General features: G+C 31.6%; 1 protein-coding gene across 1 annotated transcript in view; it reads right to left on the bottom strand.

The window, feature by feature from the left end:
• The window catches only part of LOC106461185 (cardioacceleratory peptide receptor-like), a 93,962-nt gene that overhangs the window by 17,111 nt on the left and 52,982 nt on the right, over positions 1-23,869 (bottom strand). The window contains exons 2-3 of the mRNA XM_013920984.2: positions 16,418-16,553; positions 2,990-3,093 (exon numbers count right to left, since the gene is read on the bottom strand). Coding sequence (XP_013776438.2) covers positions 2,990-3,093; positions 16,418-16,553 — 240 coding nt within the window. The remainder of the gene's footprint in view (positions 1-2,989; positions 3,094-16,417; positions 16,554-23,869) is intronic.

A 23,869-nucleotide genomic window follows, 5' to 3' on the forward strand; every position in this document is an offset into this window, starting at 1 on the left:
ACATTACACTCTTAGATTTTTGGCGCTAATATTTCGTTAAGAAAATGTCTGGCAGGTTTTGTATGTATGCATGGGCCGGATTCTCTACATTGGGTGTCTGTGACTTGTTGGCGATAAATTTCAACAAAAAAAACAACAACAACAACAAAATCCACTTGTTTTAAAATAATATATTAAAACAAATCAAACGTGTATACAAACGTTCGTTACACTGTTGGTTATCGCAGTTGTATCGAGAGCTTTAAGTAATTGTCTCTTTTTCGTCAAACTCCACACACGCTGTTTCAGTTACTTTAGAACACAATTTGACACCCTCAAAACTTGGAGGTTCATTTCAAGATAGGTTAGATATGTTGTTATAGTTTTTTGAAACACCCTATACCATGTTCAAGCTTTTCTGATTAAAAAATCATTATTCTCAGTGTGCCTTTGGTGATATTTAGTTCTCCTAGAACTGGTAGTTGACAAGGTACAATTGTTTTAAATATAAGATTCACTATTTCTGAACACATGAAAGTTTCTTTTAAGATATAAAAAATAATTAATTAATCTTTTGACACTTTTTTTGTTCCCCAAGTTATTTGTGAAGAAAAACAGTAATTGCTTTTAAACCAATTACTGTTTTATATGATACGTACTTTGTCATATGAACTACATATAGTTGATGCGTACGATAAATACTTAAGTCATTTTCGATTAAACTAAAGGTCAGCATCCGGAACGAAATATCATAAAAACTGAATTTTAAAAGGAGTGTAAAAGCTTTTCCTGAAGAGTATGCATATAATGTCATTATACTTATGTGTTTTTTTTTTGTATTGTTCTCTTTACGTTCTTTATACTGTTCAGATAATGAGTAAAAGTTAATTTTTCATGTGACAAACTATCTCAACCCTTTTAAGTTTCCTTTAATACACCACCCCTATTCTCTACCAAAGAAACTGCCATTTTGACTAGATTGCTACATTTCATAAATGATTTTATAAGAGACATCAAGGTGCTATTGTTTCATATCATTATGACCAGCACTGTATACCTGTTGTAATTTATCAGTTTTTGTTGTTTGGTTTTGTCAGTTAAGAACTTACTTTGCCACATCATAACTCTAAGTCATTTATCGTTGTAAAACCGTAATTACTTTTAACTTATAATGCGCAGGCGGTAATAATTTATTTTACAGTAAATAACGAGCAAGAGACGAGTGACGAGTTATTTATTTCCTATAGAAATGAGATTATAATAATGTCTTTTGGTACAATTTGTAATAAATCATGCGACAAAACTAACAACCATAGGGTTTTATTGAAATACATGCATCCACGTTTGTTTGCGCGAATTATATCAAATGTGAAAAACTTTAATAAAATACGCACCACATTCTGAAATGAACTGATTCAAATGTACACACACACACACACAAAAGTTCGACATTTACAGAAATCTCTTTATCGATGAGTTAATGTATATAATTTAGTATGATTACCTCAGATTGTTAATTTATATAATTTAGTATGATTACCTCAGATTGTTAATTTGAATAATTTAGTATGATTACCTCAGATTGTTAGTTTATATAATTTAGTATAATTACCTCAGATTGTTAATTTATATAATTTAGTATGATTACCTCAGATTGTTAATTTATATAATTTAGTATGATTACCTCAGATTGTTAATTTATATAATTTAGTATGATTACCTCAGATTGTTAATTTATATAATTTAGTATGATTACCTCAGATTGTTAATTTATATAATTTAGTAAGATTACCTCAGATTGTTAATTTGAATAATCCGAATTATTTTGTGATATTATGGGTTTTATTTTAACACTTAACAATATCTGGCAACATATGAATGTTAACATATGCTTGAAACAAAGCTTCTACAAAATATTTGTAGAGATCACTTATCTTAAACGAAGGTTGTTGGTTCTTAATTGTTCCTTTAACATAAAATATTTTACTTTTTGCTATTTTGCCATATCGTGGCTGCATGCTATAAATATTTGTTCAGGTATATCTTAACTAATGTTGTTGGTTTTTAAATGTGCCTTTATCGTAAAATGTTGTACATTTTGTTTAATCATCTGTGGTTTTGTGTTTACGTTTATCGTATTTTTCATAAGAACAGTAACATTTGGGCACTGTATGTTCTTTTGAAAACATTTTCATATACATCTTCAAGTTGACTATGAATGAGCCAGTAGGATAACTGTGTGCCTAGAAGAAAAACAGGGCGGGGAAAAAGTTACCATACAGCTGGTACCACATGGTTGGTATAATTGGTACTAAATAAAGTATTATGAAGGAAATTGAAACCAGTTTTATTATTGTTTATTTCAGAGTAATAGTTATTAATTAAATTATGTTCTAAATGAAACAACTGCATAATCACTTTTCTCCAACCCTGTACATATTGCTTATAAAAAAAAATATATATACGCAGAATACACTTGCAAAAGTGATCACTTGGCATGGACACTAAAATATAATGAATAACTTATTTGACTTAATAAATACATACAGATTATCTGTAAAACAGAACTTTTGAAACCTGCAAGGTCTATTAAAGAACTTCAAAATTAGCAAAAATAAAAACTGTCCAAACTGGTATTGCCCTTTTTTATACAAAGTACATTTCAGCATAAGTAAATTGATTAAATAAACATTTGATATTTTTAAAATACTAGTGAAACCTGAACAGTAAAAGTTTGATGATAGTTTCAAAATTATACTTTTTCGTCTTCTAATTTGTGACTATATTGCAATGATTTCAAAGACAAAACGTTGGTCATGATAAAACAAGATTTCATTTGAGAGTTAGAACACAGATATGTCGATTGCAAGCAAAATTTTAAATTACAATCTACCAAAAATTAATCTTAAATATCTATAGAAAATACAGTTAAACAAGTACGTATGTATGTATTGAGTGTAAAAAAACAATGGATGTTGTGATGGGATTAATCGAACGTGATGACATTTACCTGGAGGTATTTGATGATCTTACACCCAATATTTCCTACATGGAACTCCACTGTGGTTCTCCAAACGATGTCCGTAAGCACACTGACCAGACCTACAGTCATATCTGAAACATAAATAGTACAGGATGAAGCTCGATCAAGACTCTCACGTAAGCTTTTACTGGATAACAGATGGAGGTAGTAAATCAATGAATCATTTTGGAACCATTATGTGGTCAAGTGTCCAAAGAACATCGCCAATACTCAGTAATAAAAATATGAAAATAAAATAATGAGTAAACGAAAAGCAAAAGAGGCAAAAGAAATCAAATGGCTTCACTATATCACATGTAAGAATTGAAGGAGATATTAGGTCAACAGATGGACGAAAACCGACAATAAAGTTGGTAAAGAGGAAAACAGATATAAACTGAGTAGCTAGAAAAAATTAATGTACTGTGAAAGCTTCTAACATTAGTAAAGACTAAGTCAAGGAAAATAAACTCGGTAATCAGAGACCAAATTATACTATGAAATATAAGCAGCCACGGTTCGCTAAATTAACTGATAACAAATACTTGTTTTTTGTTGTTGCCAAAGAAAGATGGAAATGAAATAATGGATAGTGTACAGTGTATTTTCAGAACAACAGGAAAAACAAATAAGAGACAAATTGAGCAAAAAAAGTTTACACGGCCAATGTCAAAAGTTGTATGTGATAGTGATCTTAACTTTTAAATGTTAAAGGTTATTCTTGGGGAAAAATTATTTATATTCTTTAGACGAGAATCAGTTTTAATGTTATATTGTTTTTTTGTACTGAATTTTTTGAAGTTCAAAATTCTTGTATAATAGTCATAATATAATGATCTATTTAAAAAATGCTTTTAAAATATAAACAAAATACTTTTGAAATAGAAAAATGTGTGCATCATGATAAACACGATTTTAGTCATAATCTGAAATAAACATAATGACCAATATTTTCCGTAAACAACTAAAGCGTTACTTACTAAAGGATTTTATTAAAATATTCTGTTTCCTAAAGTTTTGGGTATTAAACATCATCAAAATGTATAGAATTAAAGCTTTTTAAAAAATCTCAAACCTAGGGTTTCTGGCCAACTTTAAGGTTTTTATAAATAACTTAAAAAGAACAAAACACAGACTATTCCCAGTGCTCATTTTTCATGAATATCGCATACTTTCATGATGCTTGTGTACTTCACGTATGAGCCGAGCGTGGTCTTATGTTTAGCCTGCTCAGAGTGTCAATCCAGAGTTCATTGCAGCAAAAACTAGTGCATTTTTGGGGTCGATGTTGTGCTATAAGAGTGACAGTCAAATCTCAATATTCGGTTAGACAGGAGTAGTGCAAGAGTGTTTATAAGACTGTTAATTTTATAATTTTCTATATATATATATAGAATCAATACAGCAATGGATGGATGTATCACTTCACTAAGTTTTAACTTTTAGGTCCAAAAATGAAGAACATGTGGTGTATATATATATATATATATTAGGTCATCAAGAAATTAATGTCGCTTTTTTTAGATGAGAAAACCCGAACAACTTGTATATACAAAACAAAAACATTTTTTATATAAAATAGTCTCCATTTTTATCGATGATGCTTTCCATCTTACAATCAAGTTGCTATTGTACTGATTAAAGAAATCACATGGCTTTAAAGTAAAAAAATCATGTTAAAAAAGATGGTAATTTGATGACGCCATATCTGGAGAATATGGTGGGTGGGGGGGAGGACTTCTTAACCAAACTCCATAATCTTGTGTTGCGTCAAACGTGCCACATGTGGACGTGTATTGTCGTGAAGAAGAAGAACACCTTTCCGATTGTCTTATGGTGAAAGTCAATGTATATTACTTAAATTTTATGGCAAAAATCAACGATAATGTTTTCTGAATATTTATAATAAATTTGGTTTAGAAATACGAATAATGAAACGAAAGCTTGTAATTTATTATTAAACATTATCTCATAATGATTTTTTTTGTCTTCTTCGGCAACATAATTTTCTTAGAAATATTTTACATGTTACTTTGCAATATTGTATTTTGTAGTAATGTCATTAAATTGTTGTATTTAGCCCATAAAATTATAGGAATGTGCGACGGATGGACAAATTTCAGTTGTTGTATATTGCTTGTCTATAACTATCTCTTATCGGTTTAAAAAAGTGATCATTCGAATGCCCTAGATAAATGAATATTTAACTCAGAAGAATAAACATATAATCACATAAAGTGCAATAAACAGAAAACTTCAATTGGCGTTCAAAAAGGTTTCGGTTGATTTCTAAGGTTTGGTGCCGTCTACTTCTGTAAATTTGCAGTTTAATGTTTTTTAAATAAAAACTTCATGTAGACTCAAGGTAGAAAACAAAACGGTTTGACCAGTTCTTTGAGATGTCTTTTAAAAATGAATTAATATTATCTAGTTTTATCTAGGATCATCTAATTTTATCTAGTTCAAGCAGGACATATTTTATTCTCCAAAATATTGTTTTATGAGACTTTAACTATCCATACCTTCCATACTCTTGCAAGTAATGAGGTTAAATATTAAAGTTATTGCTAATATCAAAAAATGTCATTCATTGGATTTTTCTTAGAACATGGTGAGGAGACCACAATAAATCAGGTTATTTACCAAGCGAAATTTCTTCCTTGTATGCCAGACCTAAAAACTTTCAAATGTTTATGCATATATATATATATACAATAAGAGACTTTTTATTATCAGATATTATTACCATTATGAGAAAACATTCAGATTCTCGATAGTTGCAAACGTAGCTGTTAGACATACCCGAATCTCTGAATTACATTATATAACAGGCAGCATCTATGATTCACTGTACTGAGTCATTATTAAAAGGCGTTTTTGGAGGATACGAAGTAGCATATTCTACACGGTGGTAAATATCTTACTGAGAAGGTGAAAATGAAAAGTGAAGAGGAAACATTGGTGTTAGTTCCCTTGTAGTAATCTAATTAGCTTTACTATGAATATATAACAATTAACGACTTCAGCCTGTTTCCTTCACTGAGACAAGGGACTTCGAGTTACCTCCTTGGTTTTATAAATTGCCGACTTCAATCAGTTTAAACATATCATTAAATGTTAAAACTGACTGCTCATCTAATTAGCTTTACTATGAATATATAACAATTAATGACTTCGGCATGTTTCCTTCACTAAGACAAGGGACTTCGAGTTACCTCCTTGGTTTTATAAATTGCCGACTTCAATCAGTTTAAACATATCATTAAATGTTAAAACTGACTGCTCATCTAATTAGCTTTACTATGAATATATAACAATTAATGACTTCGGCATGTTTCCCTCACTAAGACAAGGGACTTCAAGTTACCTTCTTGGTTATATAAATTGCCGACTACATCCAGATTAAAGTAAAGTATTAACTGCTGAAGCTTATCGTTCTTATAAGTCATTGATTAGTTTCATTTCAAACTTTGGGCGCAAAGCTACAGGAAGGGTCATCAGAATATAATCGCCACTAATTTTATGATAATAGACTAGAGGGAAGGTAGGTAGTCAATAGCACCCGCCAACAACTCTTATCCTACTGAATTGTGAGATTTGGTCTTCTCCACCTTCATTTTTATAATGTACCAACGGACGTAAAGTACGGAGCACATTTTCACAGCAACGAGACGCGAAGAAAATAACCTTCGAAATCACAGTCTGGTCAAACTAAATGTCAGGCCACACCTATCCCTTTTACTGATTAGAGATCACTTAACTCACTAAATAATGGTTCAAATTAGTTTCAAAGGTCAAACTTGAACAGTTCACGAATCAATATTAATAATAGTTATCCCATTTTTTGTGTTTTTTAATGCACCACTAAAACTGGTAAACAGTTTGTGTTACTAAACAGCTGGAATTTTCAGGTAAAACAGATTTCCTTACAAGTCTAAGGCAGACCCACAAATAAGAACAGGCTCGATAAACAAATAACGAAAGTGTTCTGTAATAGATAATTAAGTGTGAAATAACGAGCATGGACAAAATGTAAGTAAAAGAACAAAATATTTATTGCGATAAATAACCAGAAAACAGTGTTTGAACATACACACAGACGGAATGTGAGTCCTTTCTGCTAGGCTAGGCTTAGCTCCACGGCTTTCTCTCTCTCTCAGGATTAATATCAATAGAACTAAAAAAATATATTTTCTTAAAAGCAATCTTACTTGATAATTTCCTAGAAGAAGCGGGCCTTAATTCAACATGTAAACTTGTTTTCTTTGTCAAGTCGACAACCCCACTTAGTGATCTTTATTCTCCTCAACATTGGTCAGTTGTACTTAGACCTTGTGACTTTTATTCTTTTCAGCTTTGGTCAGTTGTACTTAGACTTTGCGACTTTTATTCCCCTCAGCTTTGGTCAGTTGTACTTAAACAAAGGCAATTCGGCCAGCAAATATATTACAGTGGTATCGAAACCCGGTTTATAGCGTTGTAAGTCCGCAGACATACCGCTGTGCGACTGGGGGGGGGGCACACACTATGTACCATAGAAAATAAAGAAACAAAACAACCAAAACAATCTCAGTGGCATTCTAGACCACGTGTGTTATACTAAAACTACATATAAGCTAGATAAACGAAAAATTTTTAAATGTCTATATCACTGAAGCAAGCAAGAAAATTTATGACATGTCTGCATATCACAAACGTAAAAGTTCCTGAGCAATCAATCACGTTTCTAATTTTACGAGGAAATTAGCGACAAACACATACAAAACGATTTAACTTCTTAAGTACATGAATAGCTAATACACTGGTACGGTATAGATAACTAAGTTAACTACCTTATATATTCTGTTTTTGTCTGTTAGTTTTCCTCGGAATTTAAAACATTCATTCACCAATTTGTGAGTGAATCCACGAAGGACGACATCGAAATAGAGGCTGGAGTATTCTAACATAAATATATGTGCATGTATATGAACGATATAAGTTTTATAACACTATAACACATTCGAAATAATCAAAAAATCTCAATACAAAAGTATTTATCATTGGATCTTCCTCTATTTACATTTTCTATGTCTAGATATTCATGAAATAATAAATGTTTACAAAATGTCTTTTAGTGTGCTCTATGCACATTTACAATTTCATATTTAAATAGTTAAACTCCATATTTGAACTTCAAATCCAAAATGCAGTAACTAATACAAATAGTTGGACTTGCATTCGAAGAAGAAAGTTTTTGTTGTTACTGCTTGAAAACATACATTATTATATTATCATAACTGCGGCTGTTCTGTCAAGTCCGCGCTCAAACAGATTTTGACATGTTCTGTTTGGTAAAGTTAGTCCCCATTGATATTTTAAAGTATTGATCAGATGAAGATGTCCTTTTGAATAAATATATCCTGGATGTCCTTATAATATTAAGAAGGTTAAGAGCTTTGAGTAGGCCATTCCATGCCGAGTCGTGTGATGTATGTTTTATTTTCCTGGTCTTTCTAAAGTAAATACATGTATGGACAACATGTTAAGCAGGTCTAACAGATGGTGCCCATTCAGATATGGCCATACTTATGGCTTCTGATTGTTGGTTTTAAGCGATAAACATCAATAAAACATTCCCGATATAAAAAAAAATTAACTTGGTGTTTTCTAATAAACACCGGAAATGATTATTCAGCTTATATTAATGTCCTCCACCTTCCCTAATCACTGTGCTCTGAACCCTTTCCATACGGGCACGTGTATGATTAATTTTTTCATAATCTTAGCTAAGCTAACCTTATCTAACCTAATACGTTTCTAATATTTTACGTTTTAGTTACTTTTATAACAATAAATAAAAAAATATATTTTAAAAACAAGAAATTTGGGACTTAGTTTGACTTTTTTTTGCTGTAGATCGTCGATGAAACGTGCCTACTTTTCTGTATGCTATTATAAGTACATTAAATAATTTTTAATTGAAAATGAAAACCGCGATAAACACCAAATTTAGGATATTTAAATAAAACCATAAAATAGCTAAAAATAAAAATCGATTTAAAAAGCACCGGTAAACAGAAATCCTAACTATACTGGATGCAGTAAGATGATTCTGACATTTTTTTTCCTAATTTTATCGGTGAACTTTTGTTACATTCTAATAATACTTTTAGGTATAACCGAATATAGATGATACATTTTGTTTGTTTGTTTGAAGTTAAGCACAAAGCTACACAAAGGGCTATCTGTATTCTGCTCACCACGGATATCGAAACCCGGTTTCTAGCGTTGTAAGTCCGCAGATATAATGATACATTTTCAAGCTCCTAATTGAATAGAACAATTTCATATACAGCATATTATACGTAACAAAATGTTACTATTATTTCCAGCATCGATTTTTTAACATTTTCAGCAGATTATTATCTGTCCTTTCACAAATACACATAATTTGGAATGTTTTGGCATCTCACAGATACCTCGACATTACTAATCTACCTAACTGCTTTCATTCACCGAGGCGTTTGCTAAAGCATGTTAGGTGGTTCATGTTCGAAAGTGTTCGGATATTTTTGGCAAGGCAGTGTATATCTGAACGAAAAATAGACACTCATATCTATTCATCTACGATTTGTTGTAAAGAGTAACAAAAAATAATTAATTGAATAAAGAAATGATGAAAGTAATGTAATTACTTAGTGCCATCCCCTGCTGATTTTCAGCTGCTTAATCATTCTAAATTACAGTTTACTTATGTGGACGAGTTACGATCTTTTGAAAAATTTACTTCTTTTAAAGGAAAAGAAAATTACATTTGAATAAAATAAATTTTCTCTTTGGAGTTTAGACAAGTAATTGGAGCAGGAAGATAAAAAGTTCTAAATTGAAGGTTATACTTGATTTCTATGTATATTTACAACATGATAAAATATTATTATTAAGGTAATTATTATTGGATACACATTTACTCAATTACAGGCACCAAATTAATGTTCACAGACTATTTAACCTTTTCTCTTCACGACATGTGTTTTTATCTTTGTTAAAAACACAGTAGTAAATAATTGAAGTTTGAAATGTATCTCATCTCTCTCTTGTTACTTATATAGGAGAGCAGGATGTAATATTAATGTCACGTTTTAAAGTTAATTTAACCATTAATATCAAATAGATATGTTTTATGTAGATTAATTTTTCTATTCCAGTTAATGTCATGTTTAATTAATTTTTCCATGTTATGAAGATCAAGGTTTTCCTAGGCGACGCTCTCTCTACTTTTTAAGCTGCTTCTGTATCTTATTTATCGATCAATGATACCAATAAAAAATAGAAAAGATTTACGTGATCCTTTAACAAGAAGAAAAGTATCGTTTGCCATATATTTTGGTATAACCAGTAAAATAAATCAGTATAATGAACAGCGGCTACTTCTGTTTTATTAAGCACAAATCTATACATTAGGCTATTTGTACTCTGCCCACCACCGGTATCGAAACCTCATTTTTAGCTTCATAAACCTAGAAACTTACCGTTGATATATATATATATATATACGTGTGTGTGTGTGTGTGTTAAGAAATAAAAAATAAACTATGTATACTCTCTCTCTTTTATCTGTATGCTTCAACACTATATACCTCTGTTCTGCATTTCTACAGTGTATAACGCTTTTATTTATATATGTATTTATATTACATTAAGCGGTTTAATCTACTCGTTATTAATTTTAGGGACATTTTTATCTATTGTATACGTTCTATACAGTCATTTTACTTTTGTTTTCATACTGTACGAACAGTTTCTTCTCTGTGTTCCCAGTGTGTGGAAACCTGTACATTTCTACTTTTTTTTTTTATTGATTTGCCCGTATATCTGAAATGTGCGGGTAACTTTAATCTGCATGTTTATAGTCTTTTCAATGGTTTGTTTACTCGTACGTTTATGTGTGGAGTTCCCTCATCTATGAACTCTAATGTTTGCAATGTTTTTGTTGTTGATTTTTCATGTTCATAATACGAATAGCTGTTTCGCGCACACACACTTATGTTCTTTTAACCTACCGACATGTTTCTAAAGTGCATCTATTTACACAGTGTATGATATCTGGGTTTCTACCATACACGGTAATTCTGTGTGCTTATTAAGCGCTTGACAATAGTAGCTGTGTGTTTACAACAGGTGTAGTACTTGTGCATGTATCTTTACAGCAGGGGGCGGTTTATATAAATGTGCATTTATGTAAATATTTGTCATTTTGAGCGCATTCAGCCATATTTAGGTGATTGTGTTTACACACTGTAAGCAAAATACGCTTGTTATTACGATAAAACATTTTCTGATATTATACTATTCCTCTCAAGCTGTTGTAAAATAGCTTGACATTATGAGATTTGATGACTAGACGATGTCTGTAGCCTCTTTATTACTAGAGATATTTCGAATGGGTCGATGAAATTAAACGGTAACTCACTCTATAAAGTACAACTCAAATATAAATAAGTGAAAATTATAAAACATGTTAAGCTAGAAATAAAGGTATTAGACACGTTGAATATTTTTGCGGATAACCATTTTTAAAAGATGAACAAACAAGTACCATAAAAATAGATTTACATCGAGTTGTCTCTTGAAAAGGGTTAAGCCTTTTAACCCTTGCAGAGCCACTATCAAAACACGTCTTTCTGTTATGTTTGTTTCTTTTATTTGAGTTTAATTCTTCCTCCTTTTTCCAGCTTTAAGAATAAGTTTATACTTTCATGACTTGTACTTTTATTCCCATTTATCATTAATACAAATCATGGACTTACTTTTGTTTTTAATTTTCATTGTATGATTTCAGTTGAACATTTATATGTAGATTACTTTGTTTTTGATCAATAAGTGTAGTTATCCTTTACATATAATTAACTAGGTTTGTTTTGTTGGATTTCGAGCAAAGTGGCAAGCCGTTCCTAATTTTCAAATGATAGATCAGAGGGAAGGCAGCTAGTCAACAACACCCACTGTCAACACCTGGACTACTCGTGTCTGATCGAATAGTGGGATTTGACCGTCACTCTTTTGGGTTTGTCACGGCCCCAAAACGCGGTGTTTTTCGCCTTTAACGGAACTCGACTGATGGACCAATAAATCCATAGTCCATCGCACTAACCACAGGGCCACGCTTCGCCCAAGAGATTGGAAAAACAGTTCATTTAACTACAAAGTTAGGAATGGATGTTTTATTATTATTATAAAGTGTGAAGCTGTGCGTTTTTTTACATCTGTGCTGATGATGCTTAAGATATATATAAGCATCTTATAACGCGCAGTATTTGTAATTAGCTGTATCTTAAGTGTTTCGTGAGTGTGTGTGAAATATATATCAATATTTACGTTAATTTTTGCTTGTTGTTAAGAACAAAGTGGCACAATGGGCTATCTGTGCTGTGCCAACCACAGGTATCGAAACCTGGATTTTATCGTTATAAGTGTTCAGTGAGGGAGTTACATTAGAGATAATAAGTAAATGCTTATTTAGTACATTGTTATTAAATTTAATATACATTAATTCATATAAGTAATATTGTTGTCCCTATTTATTATAAGTATTACAGAGAGTTTACATGGGAAGGTGAACTGCATGAAATACTTGGGATAAAGTGACGGTCAATCCCCCTATTCGTTGGTAAAAGAGTTGTCTAAGAGTTGGCGGTGTGTGGTGATGACTAGCTGCCTTCCCTCTAGTCTTACACTGCTAACTTATGGACGGTAGCGCAGATAGCCCTCGTGTCGCTTTGCGCGAAATCCATAACAAACAAACAAACAAACCATCTAGTTTATCAATAATAAGTTGACTGTTTAATAGAATTGTTCCACAAGAGGCGACGATTTTCAGTGCATTTGAATCTAACAAAGAATACCAACATAAAGCGAGAAAATAATGGAAATCTAAGTAACTTATGTTCATGTAGGAACGATAAAAGATAAGAGAGCGATATGGTGTTAATGACATACCGGGAAAGGAAAGTAAACAAAGTAGTTAAGTAACCAGCGTGTAGTCCTTTATCTCTTATATAACAGAAATTTTAGCCTTTATAAGTGATACATTACTGGTTTTGTTGCTGTTAAGCACAAAGTTACACATTGGGCTATCTGCGCTATGTCCAGATACATGATTACAATATCGTAATAGAGCTCCTACCAAATTCTCTCCTTATCTGGCTTCATTTTAATTTTTTTGATATCACACCAGTATCATTGATATAGAACTTATTTACTAAATTATTATTATTATGGACTGTTGAACTGTAAGTGTGGTCAACTCCAACTCTCAATATTGACAGGAGTACATAAAGTGGGGTGTGATTTACGTAAATCTCACCAAATGGCGAAATTGTATTGTTAAAAATTCCTCCAATTTTTATACTGATAAACTGTGACCAGGGTCCAGCTATGTACCTTCTCACTGTTTTTTTACTTTTTTCAAATAATTCATATAGAAATTTGGTTATTTTATTTACTAAAATGTTGAAAAATATTACATTTTCATGTTCAAACAACGCGGAATTTACCAGATATATGTACATCTTCTAAGGCTCTATGAAAACCATAAACGTCTATGCGAAAATGTTCTATTAAGTGCAAAGAAATATTTTAATTCACATCGCATTGAAAATTACCTATAATGATGCTAGTAGAGCAGATGCTGTTTATTTTAAATTTGTAGCTAAGTCTTACATGCTACTTATAAATCATAGAACACAAAGACAATCGTTTAAACTGATAACCGGTGTTCTCAGGTTTCACAGTCTAACTGTTCACATATTAATTGTATGAATGATTCTATGTGTAATATCAAACCGTGACAATCCTTGCATGGGAATATTACGGAGGTTATTGTTATTATTATTTTGTATTTTTACGTCAGAAACTTAAGTACAAATCTAGTTTTATACGCTATTATTGGATGTTCTTGGGAATTGAGACAAAACTTTTGTTGCACGTTACACACTTAGCTCAGAGGTATTAAACACCTGATGCGTCTGAACATTAAAAAATGTTTTTCAAACATACTGTTGTGTTTATAAGTAAGATATTTCGTATAAGATAAACATATATTAACCAAAAAATATGCTTTAAATTCTAATGATTCTACAATATATTGACAGAATAGCCCATTTGGTAGATAATACACTAGGGGAGTTAATTAACTTTGAGTATTTATGGAAGACAAGCAGAAACGTGCTATAACGCTATAGATATTATCCGGTTGCTCTAATTTCTAAGTGCACTGATGGTCTAATTTTCATAATGAAATATAATATTAATGAAGCTAAAGAGTAAAGAACAAAACGAAAATTAACAACTAAATGTTTCTATCAATCATATACTCGAGTGTAATACAAGAAGAAACACCTGCTTTCTAAATAAATCTAAAACTATAACTATGCAGACAGCTATTTTATGGAAACTATGTTTGTTTATTTCACAGAATAGGTTGGAAAATATTTAGTAAAGCTAGGATAGAGAAGAGCCAATTATTAGTTTTCTTTTTATATAATTCAAGAAAGTAGCCCCCAGTGGCACAGCGATATGTATGCGAACTTACAACGCTAAAAACCGGGTTTCGATATCCGTGGTGAGCAGAGCACAGATAACCTATTGTGTAGTTTGTGCTTAACTTCAAACAAACAACAAGAAAGTATAATTTTTAACTGATATAAAGAAACTTAACTACAATAAAATATGCTAATTAGCTTTTATATCTTGATTAAAAATATTTCAAAAGAAATTGAACAGTGGTTAATTTATAAACATATTTTAACCTTAAGAATGAAAAAGTACTTAGAGATTTTATTTGTTATGAAGTAAATCCCATTTTATTTGGGGAGAAGGGAGAGAGAGAGACGCGGTAGCCCCTATAATCATTTTCGCATTAGAAGTGTGAAGTGCAGATGTTTTTTGTTTCATTCATACTGGGGAAAAAAAACACCACTATATTTCTCAGGTATCTTTTGTTTTAAAGTCAGACATTTTGTTCTTATTTGAGTACTTTTGGTTCGTGAAAAGATACAAAATCTAATATGATCTATCAGTTTTTTTTTGAGTGAAACCATCGTATCTTTTGTTGTAATTCTGTACTTGGTTGCACGAGACATGGAAACTTTTCCGCGAAGTGGATAAATTATGAAAATAATTTTTAGCAAATATAATACATGTTCTGTCAACAATAGTATTGTCAACAATAGAAATAAACCTGAAAAAACTACTACTACTCATTATTTAACAGTTTTGTTCCTGGTTCACAGTGATTCCGTGAGATAGATAATACGGTGGGGTTCCCAGGTCCTTATCAACTGAGGATGGTCGCTGGCTTACTAGGATCTCATCTACTCTTTAAAGGAAAGTCAAGAGAGTATCGTGGACTGAGAGGACAAATTGATAAATAGGTTCTGAAGAAAATGGGTTGTGAAAAAAGATCGTTGGAAGATATCATTAATAAGAAACTGTCATAATTTGAACACATCGCGAGAGACGGAACCTGCTTGGAGAAAAACATCACGGAATGAAGTGTTGAGGGAAACAGGAAGACCAGTCATAAGGTGGAGTGACGAGATAAGAAGCCATTTGGGAATGTAGATAGTGAAAGCTACAAGAATATCAGAGGATAGAGACGACTCGGCTTACTTTATATATATATATATATATATACGTGTGTGTGAATGTGTATTATCTAACAAGTCCTGAAATAAAGTTTTTCTTGTAATGAAAATTTTACACTTTAACACACACACACACATACTGATGAAAATGGGTGTAACGTACTATATATGTACATTGTGCTTGTTTGTTTTATAGCAAAGCCACACTGGGCTATCTGCTGTGTTCATCGTGGGCATTTGAACAACGGATCTTAGCGTTGCAAGTCCGTAGACTTACCGGTGTCCCACTGTGGAATATTTGTAAATTTATTGAGATATACATTCGAGTTAAATTTTATATACTTATTGTGTATAAGGTCTTAACAGTACTAAATTCAGCGATGTGAAAATACAATCATAAACGTTTTTAAAGTTGTATATAGAACTATTGTTATTTAAGTTTGATTAGCTTTTTCGAGTTGATTTTAATTTAGAATGTATTATATCATACTGTTTGGCTAATCTTCTAAGTTGTAATAAAAAGACGAATATGTTAAGAAGAGTATTTCAGTTTCATCTAAAAACACACATGACATTAAAGACAAAGATTAAACTAACATATCACTAACTTCAGTTATTCTGAGGTGTGCTTTATATTAAACATGTTAAAAAGCGTGACATATTTATGGACCTAGTGTCTGTGCCATTTCTGAGACTAATAACTCTAAAATGATATATAATAATGAGCCGTCATCATCTTATCGTTCGACAGTTCAGCCAAATGTAGCTTATTCATTAACTCAAGCCTCACCTGCTATGGCCAGGTGCATTATGAAGAAGTTCATCCGGGATTTCCTGTTGCTAGACAACAACAGCGCCACCAAAACACACCCGTTTCCCAAAACGATCATGACGAAGAGAATCCATAGAAACGTCAGCTGTTCTGTCTAAAATAACAAAGAATTTTCAACTCGTAAGACGAAGATTATCATTTTTATCTACGCAACATACATGAACAAATGTAACTTTTTATGGAATACAGAATCATACTTAATAAAATCGAATGATCTTAAAAAGTTGTTGATAAAGGAAGGAAATACTCTAACAAACACTTAAATTTCTAAATATTTATTCAAAAACAATATCTGGGTTTGTTTTATAGCAAATCGTCATTGGGCTATTTACTGTGCCCGTCACGAGAATATAACCCCCAGATTTTATCGTTGTAAGTCCGTAAACTTACCGCTGTCCCAAATGGGGGGGGGGCAATCTTTTGGAATACATTTTGTCCATTAATTAATGTTTTAACTTAATTTAATTGAATTATTATATAATAAAATTAAAATACTTTTATCCAATTCAGTCAAAGTTTAACAACTACGTCTTTAAAACTGTTCTGAATTATCAAGGATTTCTGTTGTTTACTATTACAAGAATCGATTTTTTTTTTTTTACAGTGATGCAACTTTATTTTATTCTGCGTGCATCAGATCTTTTAGAAAAAGCTGATTTGATAGCTACGAAACGTATTCTTTATCGCTGTTTTAATTCTACTGGAACTGAGGACATAATATATCAAGAAGAGCGTATTAAGTATCATTCAAAACAAACAAGAAGTGGTAAATAGCTTCCTTCACGTGTAGTAATTCGAAACGTTAACTCCACTTGCAACTAGCTCAGTCTATCAGAGATAAATCAAAATTATCCTTTCTTGTGCTAATACTTGGGTTTATGACTGAGAAAAGCGTAAAGGTGTATACAGAAACAAGCAAAAAACTTATTATAAACACTTGTAGATTTGCTTTTTTTTTTCAAGGCTTGTCAAACCGACTATTACAAACTTTTTCATGTATAATAGTTCTAAAAGTATTTTCCAGTTTTAACTGGCCTTTTCTACCTTTGATAGTCGAAAGGTCATTTCCAGTTTTAACAGGCTTCAATTACCTGTAATAAACAGACGATATTTTCCAGTTTTAACAGGCTTCATTTACCTGTGGTAAACAGAAGGTAGTTTCCAGGTTTAACAGACGTAATTTTACCTGTGGTAAACAGAAGATTGTTTCCAGTTTTAAGGGGCCTCTACCTATGGTAGACCAAAGGTCGTATCCAGTTTTAAGGGGCCTCTACATGTAGTAGACAAAAGGTCGTATCCAATTTTAAGGGTCCTTTACCTGCGGTAGACGAAATATATTCTCCAAACTATTACACATGAATAAGAGAAGTTAACTTTGTCTAGAGAAATTTTTTTCAGTAAGTATTTAGCTTTAGTAATGGAATATTTCTTATTTTTTAAGATCAGTAGTATTTCATTTAAAAATAGAATATACATATATATGTAAAGGCTATAAAACTAGACCTTTTAAACTTTTTAAAAGCATATGTTAGCTGGATATTAACATACGTATTTCGTTATCTATATACTTTAAGTTTAGACTGCTGACTTTTATATGTTTACCTTCGTTAAACTTTTAATTAGTTTTATTTATCTGTATTCATGATCGTCTGAACACTACAGTGAAATAATTTTCATATAGTTTCTGACAGGTAGAGCACAATTGACTGGTGCTTTTTATTATATGCAAACTATGCGATGTGAGAAGTAAAAAAATCCTCGCACCTACTTGAGAAAAAATATTAATATAAAACGCAGCGAATCGAATAGCATTTTATCAATGAATGACAGTAGATGATATTTTAATTACATACTGGTTTCTTCTGATTCTTATTTTTTAATCATATTTGTTCCTTATATCGAATGAGAGTTATTATTTGAATTTAGGTGTGGTGGGGGAGGATCACAACTGGAAACTCGTTCTTATACATGGAATCACGTTCACAAAATATGTGTTATTCATTTCGTCCGTCAATTCTCTGTTACCAGCAGAAATATGTAGTATCGTTTTCTAGTGGAATTTTATCATATGAGTAAGACGAATACTTTACGGAGATGAAACACAATGCCGCTCCACATCTGTGACAGCACAAAATATACAGTGCAAATACAATCGATTAAATCTTTCATCTAATATTTTACGGTAAGTAATTACGTTTTCTGTTTAAAATTTTTTATACTCAATATTTTGTGTGTGTCATAAATCACACACCAACATTGTGGGCATTAATAAGTTCTTATAATGATGAAAGATATGGAAAGTGAGAGGAAAACTTTACGAAGTAATTTATTTCCAATTCAGATTTTATTGTTACATTATATTAGTGAAAGAGTTTTGTTAATTGTTTAATAATTATTGTTTGTGGCCAGTTGGTTAGCGTGCGGGACTGTAGATCCGAAGGTCCGTGGCTCCTGTCCCATTGAAGCAAAACCGCGCTCATCATTTTGTAGGGGCTGTGTGTGTGTGCGTAATAAGAGTGTCGATCATATCCCACTATTCGGTGGGAACCGTTGATTAACTACCTTTCCTTTGGTGTATAAGTTTAAAACTAGAGACTGCTGGAGTAGGTAACCTTTAGTGTATAAGTTTAAAACTAGAGACTGCTGGAGTAGGTAACCTTTAGTGTATAAGTTTAAAACTAGAGACTGCTGGAGTAGGTAACCTTTAGTGTATAAGTTTAAAACTAGAGACTGCTGGAGTAGGTAACCTTTAGTGTATAAGTTTAAAACTAGAGACTGCTGGAGTAGGTAACCTTTAGTGGACTTGCTTTTGCCTTCTAAAGTCATATCTAGAGTGTTTTCAAATTAATTTTGCTATAAAAGTCCTTATCTCGGTCGAGCTGCTACTTACTTGCTTGAATAAAACAGATTCGGAAGAGAAACCCCAAATAAGCTTGATAAAATGCTACAAAGCGTGATCTGATATAGAAAAGGTACTTAATAGAATTGTAATAAGAATTCAATATAATATACTTTCATACGGTGAGTACTTGTATTATTTAGATTAGATCGCGTGCCAGTACTTTAAAAAGAAGAAAAAAGCGGACTCAAGAAAAAAAATTATATTACGATGTACGCACAAATAACATGGGAAAAACACAGATGTGAAACTAGAGCTCTTGAGTTAGAAACTTTAACACAGGATTGTTTGCTTCATAATTGTTTCTAGGCTGTTCTATTTTACCTCAAGACTTATATAATGAATTACGAGTTTATTGATCATGCTCTTATCTGAATATTTTTACAAATTTATGTAGAAGAAGCTTTTCTTAATTTCTCTACTGATGCAGATCGTGAACTTACCTAACACAGTATCTAATACTTCGTTATGATAATTGACAGAAATGATGGTAGATAAAAAAAGGACGTTGGAAGAAAATATAGTTTTAATGTTCTCCGTTTAGTCTTTTAAAATAATTCGATCAGTTCATTAAAAACATTAGTAAGAAATCTAAGAAAGACAAAATTTCATGTTTTAATTCTAAACGAGTTCGTGAAATACGTTTACAACTAGTATGTATGTATGACTGGATAGGTGCAAATACACTACTTCACTCTAAATAAAAACTAGAATTTCCCAAACTTTTATCAACTCATTAGTCTATCTACAGTCCCAAGGAGTAGTTCGCCATACAATGTTTTCTGATTTTTAATGTTTTTGCGTTATCTTCAAAAATACAGAAATTATCTTTGTTAAAACAAACTGATGAAATATATTTTGGTACAACGTAGCAGTTTGTAAATTATTTGATAACTTATTAAATATTTTTTCACTGGTTACATAATTCACTTGGTTTCTACTGTTCTCATACGTTATGTGGTCTTAACTGAAATGTGATTTTAGTGTTAATATTTTATTATCAGCAGACTATGAATTAATCACAATGTTGGAATATACATATAAACTAGCGAAAAAGAATGAATAAACTCTACATAATGTTCTAACCATATTTGAAACAATACGTCTGAGAAACAAACACTTCATAGCTCTTCAATAATACGTTTCCGACACTAAACATATTTGATTATAAAAGGAAAGTTTGAAATATATTATATTATATTTGAAATGAAAAACGGTTAGAAAGCTCAACATGTCTTTTTCTAGGCTTTTATATCTAGCTGCTCAACAAACCTTTGGCATGATTAAACACCCTCTAGTTTCATGTCTCTGAAAGTATTTTATAACATTACTTACATATTTACATTTTGTGAGCATTCCTTTAGTCTCTTGCATACTTTCATCATCACGCTTTATAAGCCTATTCTAGCAATAAAAGAATTCAAACGTTCGATGGAAACACCCTACGTTTGATTGATGGTAAAGCAAATGCTTTAGGTATATTCCTTATGAACTTTATAGCAATAAGTACATATAACAGAATCCTTTAGGTTATTTAGGCAATCAAATACATCTTTCATCATTGAATTTAAATATTTCAAAATAAGATGTTTCTTAATGTCATTTATTATATTTAGAAGAAAATAATCCTGTTGGAGTGAAAACATTATCAGAAACAAAAAAGAACAATCCTGTTGAAGTGAAACATTATCAGAAGCAAAAAAGAACAATCCTGTTGGAGTGAAATACATCACGAATCTGTTGCTTTATTAATGGTTTCTTTAAGAGAAGTATAAAAGTATAGTGTTTTGTTTATCATATCTTCAGCCGTCGTCCACTAAACAATATTTGTCAATTATGTTATTACAAGTTACTATAAAAGCTGTAACTTGTAATAAAATAATACTTAATCAGTAAGTAAACTCAAAACGAAACTATTAATATTTTTCAATGATCTTTGACCAAATTATTATTTTGTTTTCAGACTTATTATTCAAAGTTTTTTGTTTTGTTTCTAATTTAGCACAAAGCTACATAGTGGGCTACCTGTGCTCTGCCCACCACGGGTATCAAAACCCGGATTCTAGCGTAGTAAGTCCGCAGACATACCGCTGTGCCACTGGGGGGCATTATTCAAAGTAAAATAGATTTCTAACCTTCTAGCACAGTTCTAAGGGAAAGGCATTGCCATAAATAAAGATTATCTAATTGAAATTGTAAACTTAGATGATAATGTTGTTGTCAAAATAAAATGTGTATTATGAACTAATTAAAGGGCAAAACTGAAGATTTTTCCATTAAGCATATCTTACCAAATATTAACACTAGGTTGAGATATTTTTGATAACCTGTTAAAATAAGTACCACAACATTTTTTGTCGTATAATTGGTTAGAAACAGGTTTTGTCAAACATGACGCAGATACATTGAAAGTAGGCACGAAAAGTTTTTGAAAGATTTTTAAGGCAGAAAAATCGTAAAATTTGCATTTAGCTCAGCGGTAAGTATGAAGATTTATAACGATAAAACTCTACAAACTCTTTCTTATTGATAAAATAAAGAAGTAAATATATTTATGGCAAAACTGTTAAGACTATTTGCTGCCATCTCTACTTTTGAATTACTGAGCAGTAGGAAGGCAGCCAGTCTGCATTACAATACCACTCAGGCTAAAGGATTGACTGCCGGTCTTATAACGCACCCGCACCGTAAAACCCGTGGAATATGTTGTGATATCGTAAGGATTTGAATACGGATTGCTAGCTCCGAAATCCACAACTCTAATACAGGGCCAAACCGCGTCCAATAAAAGGAAGACATAACTTACGATAAATCTCCAGATAATGAAAAACTACTTTGTTATTATTATTTCAACATATTATTGCAGCTTCACCAGGGCTTGTACCAAACTGGCTAATGTGAAAAGGTACGTTAACTTATCAAATCACTATCGATGTTTTATTTCTCGAGACTGTCGTAACGTGTTTTTAACAATGTTCAGAATAGTATTGTTATTTTACAAGTGCTCTAAGATTATAGTATAATAAATATTAGATACAAAGCAATACCAAACAAAAAACATCTTTAATTACGGATATTTCAGAATTATTTCAAATTCCATTATTAGTGTTAAAACATCAAGTATCAAATAGTTAGTACATAATATTCTAACTGCAAAAATAACACTACCTATTAATTGAGTTTAGAAAAAAAAAACGAATTTGCGCGAAATTCAAAACAAACTAAAAGGTAACAGTATAACTGAATACATAATAAAACGAGCAGCGAACACACGTTTAATAATAATGTTTAGGAAAGACATTATAAAGAAAGCTTTTAGAGTAAAGACGATATGTTTTTAGAACAGGTACGACGTTTCGATGACTGGTGCGATCATTTTCAAAACAAATCGTCCTTGCTGTAAAAGTTGTAACTTGTAATAAAATAATACATAATCAGTAGGTAAATTCAAACTGAGAGTATGAATTATAAAGAAGGGCTTAAATATATTTTAAAGTTTTCAGTGCTGCCTGAAGGATTGATTTGTTTATTTAAGTTTGTTTGTTTGGAAATAAGCACAAAGCTATACAATGGGCTATCTGTGCTCTGCCCACCACGAGTATCAAATCCCGGTTTCTAGCGTTGTAAGTCCGCAGACATACCGCTGTGCTACTGGAGGGTGGAGCGTTTATTTAAGAGCAAAGCAGCTTTGTGCCATCTGTTCTGTCCACCGCGGGGAATCGAACCTCGTATTTTAGCGTTGTAACTCCGTAGACTGTACGTTTTACCTTCGGGGGATTTGAAGAATTGAAACCATTTTCAAGGAAGACAATATACAACTTCAGATAAATGTTGTTTTGTTTCTATTCTACCAGATGTTTCGGGTTACGCCCTTTTCGAGGGTCTTTGAACGTCAAATGTTACAAAACTGATTTTAAATTATAGTGGCTGAAAATAATATAAAACTACAACACTGTAATAGACAAATGCGCGATGAAGCATGCTAAAAGTATTGTTCAATAGGTTAGAGTCGCTGATCATAAAAATAAATGTAAAACAAGAACCAATAAAAGTAGAATAAACCCTACACCTACACTAAGAAATCTAAGCACGTAACCCTAATTTAGTCTATTCAAGATATCTTGGATAAGTGTCATCAATAAAGTCTCCGCCAATAGACATATACCATTGCTAACCAAATTAAGTTGAAAGAATATGAAGACGGTAATACTAGATTAGAAAGCATGTATAAAAGACTAGCACGCATGGGACGAAAATCGCGTCTGCATGTAATCCAATGACCATAATTTGAATGACAGTATTACAAATCTAGATAATCTGAAATATTTATTAGATAATTTAATTTCCATTCTCTTCAAAGATCTCGATTTTGCTATTTCGGGTCAATTTACCGAGAAGGTAACTCTTGATACCCATTTATCTCTTCAACAAATGTTTGTTTGTTTGTTATGGATTTCGCGCAAAGCTACACGAGGTTTATCTGCACTATTCGTCCATAATTTAGAAGTGTA

Source organism: Limulus polyphemus, unplaced genomic scaffold, assembly GCF_000517525.1.
Source record: "Limulus polyphemus unplaced genomic scaffold, Limulus_polyphemus-2.1.2 Scaffold37, whole genome shotgun sequence".
NCBI lineage: Eukaryota > Metazoa > Arthropoda > Merostomata > Xiphosura > Limulidae > Limulus > Limulus polyphemus.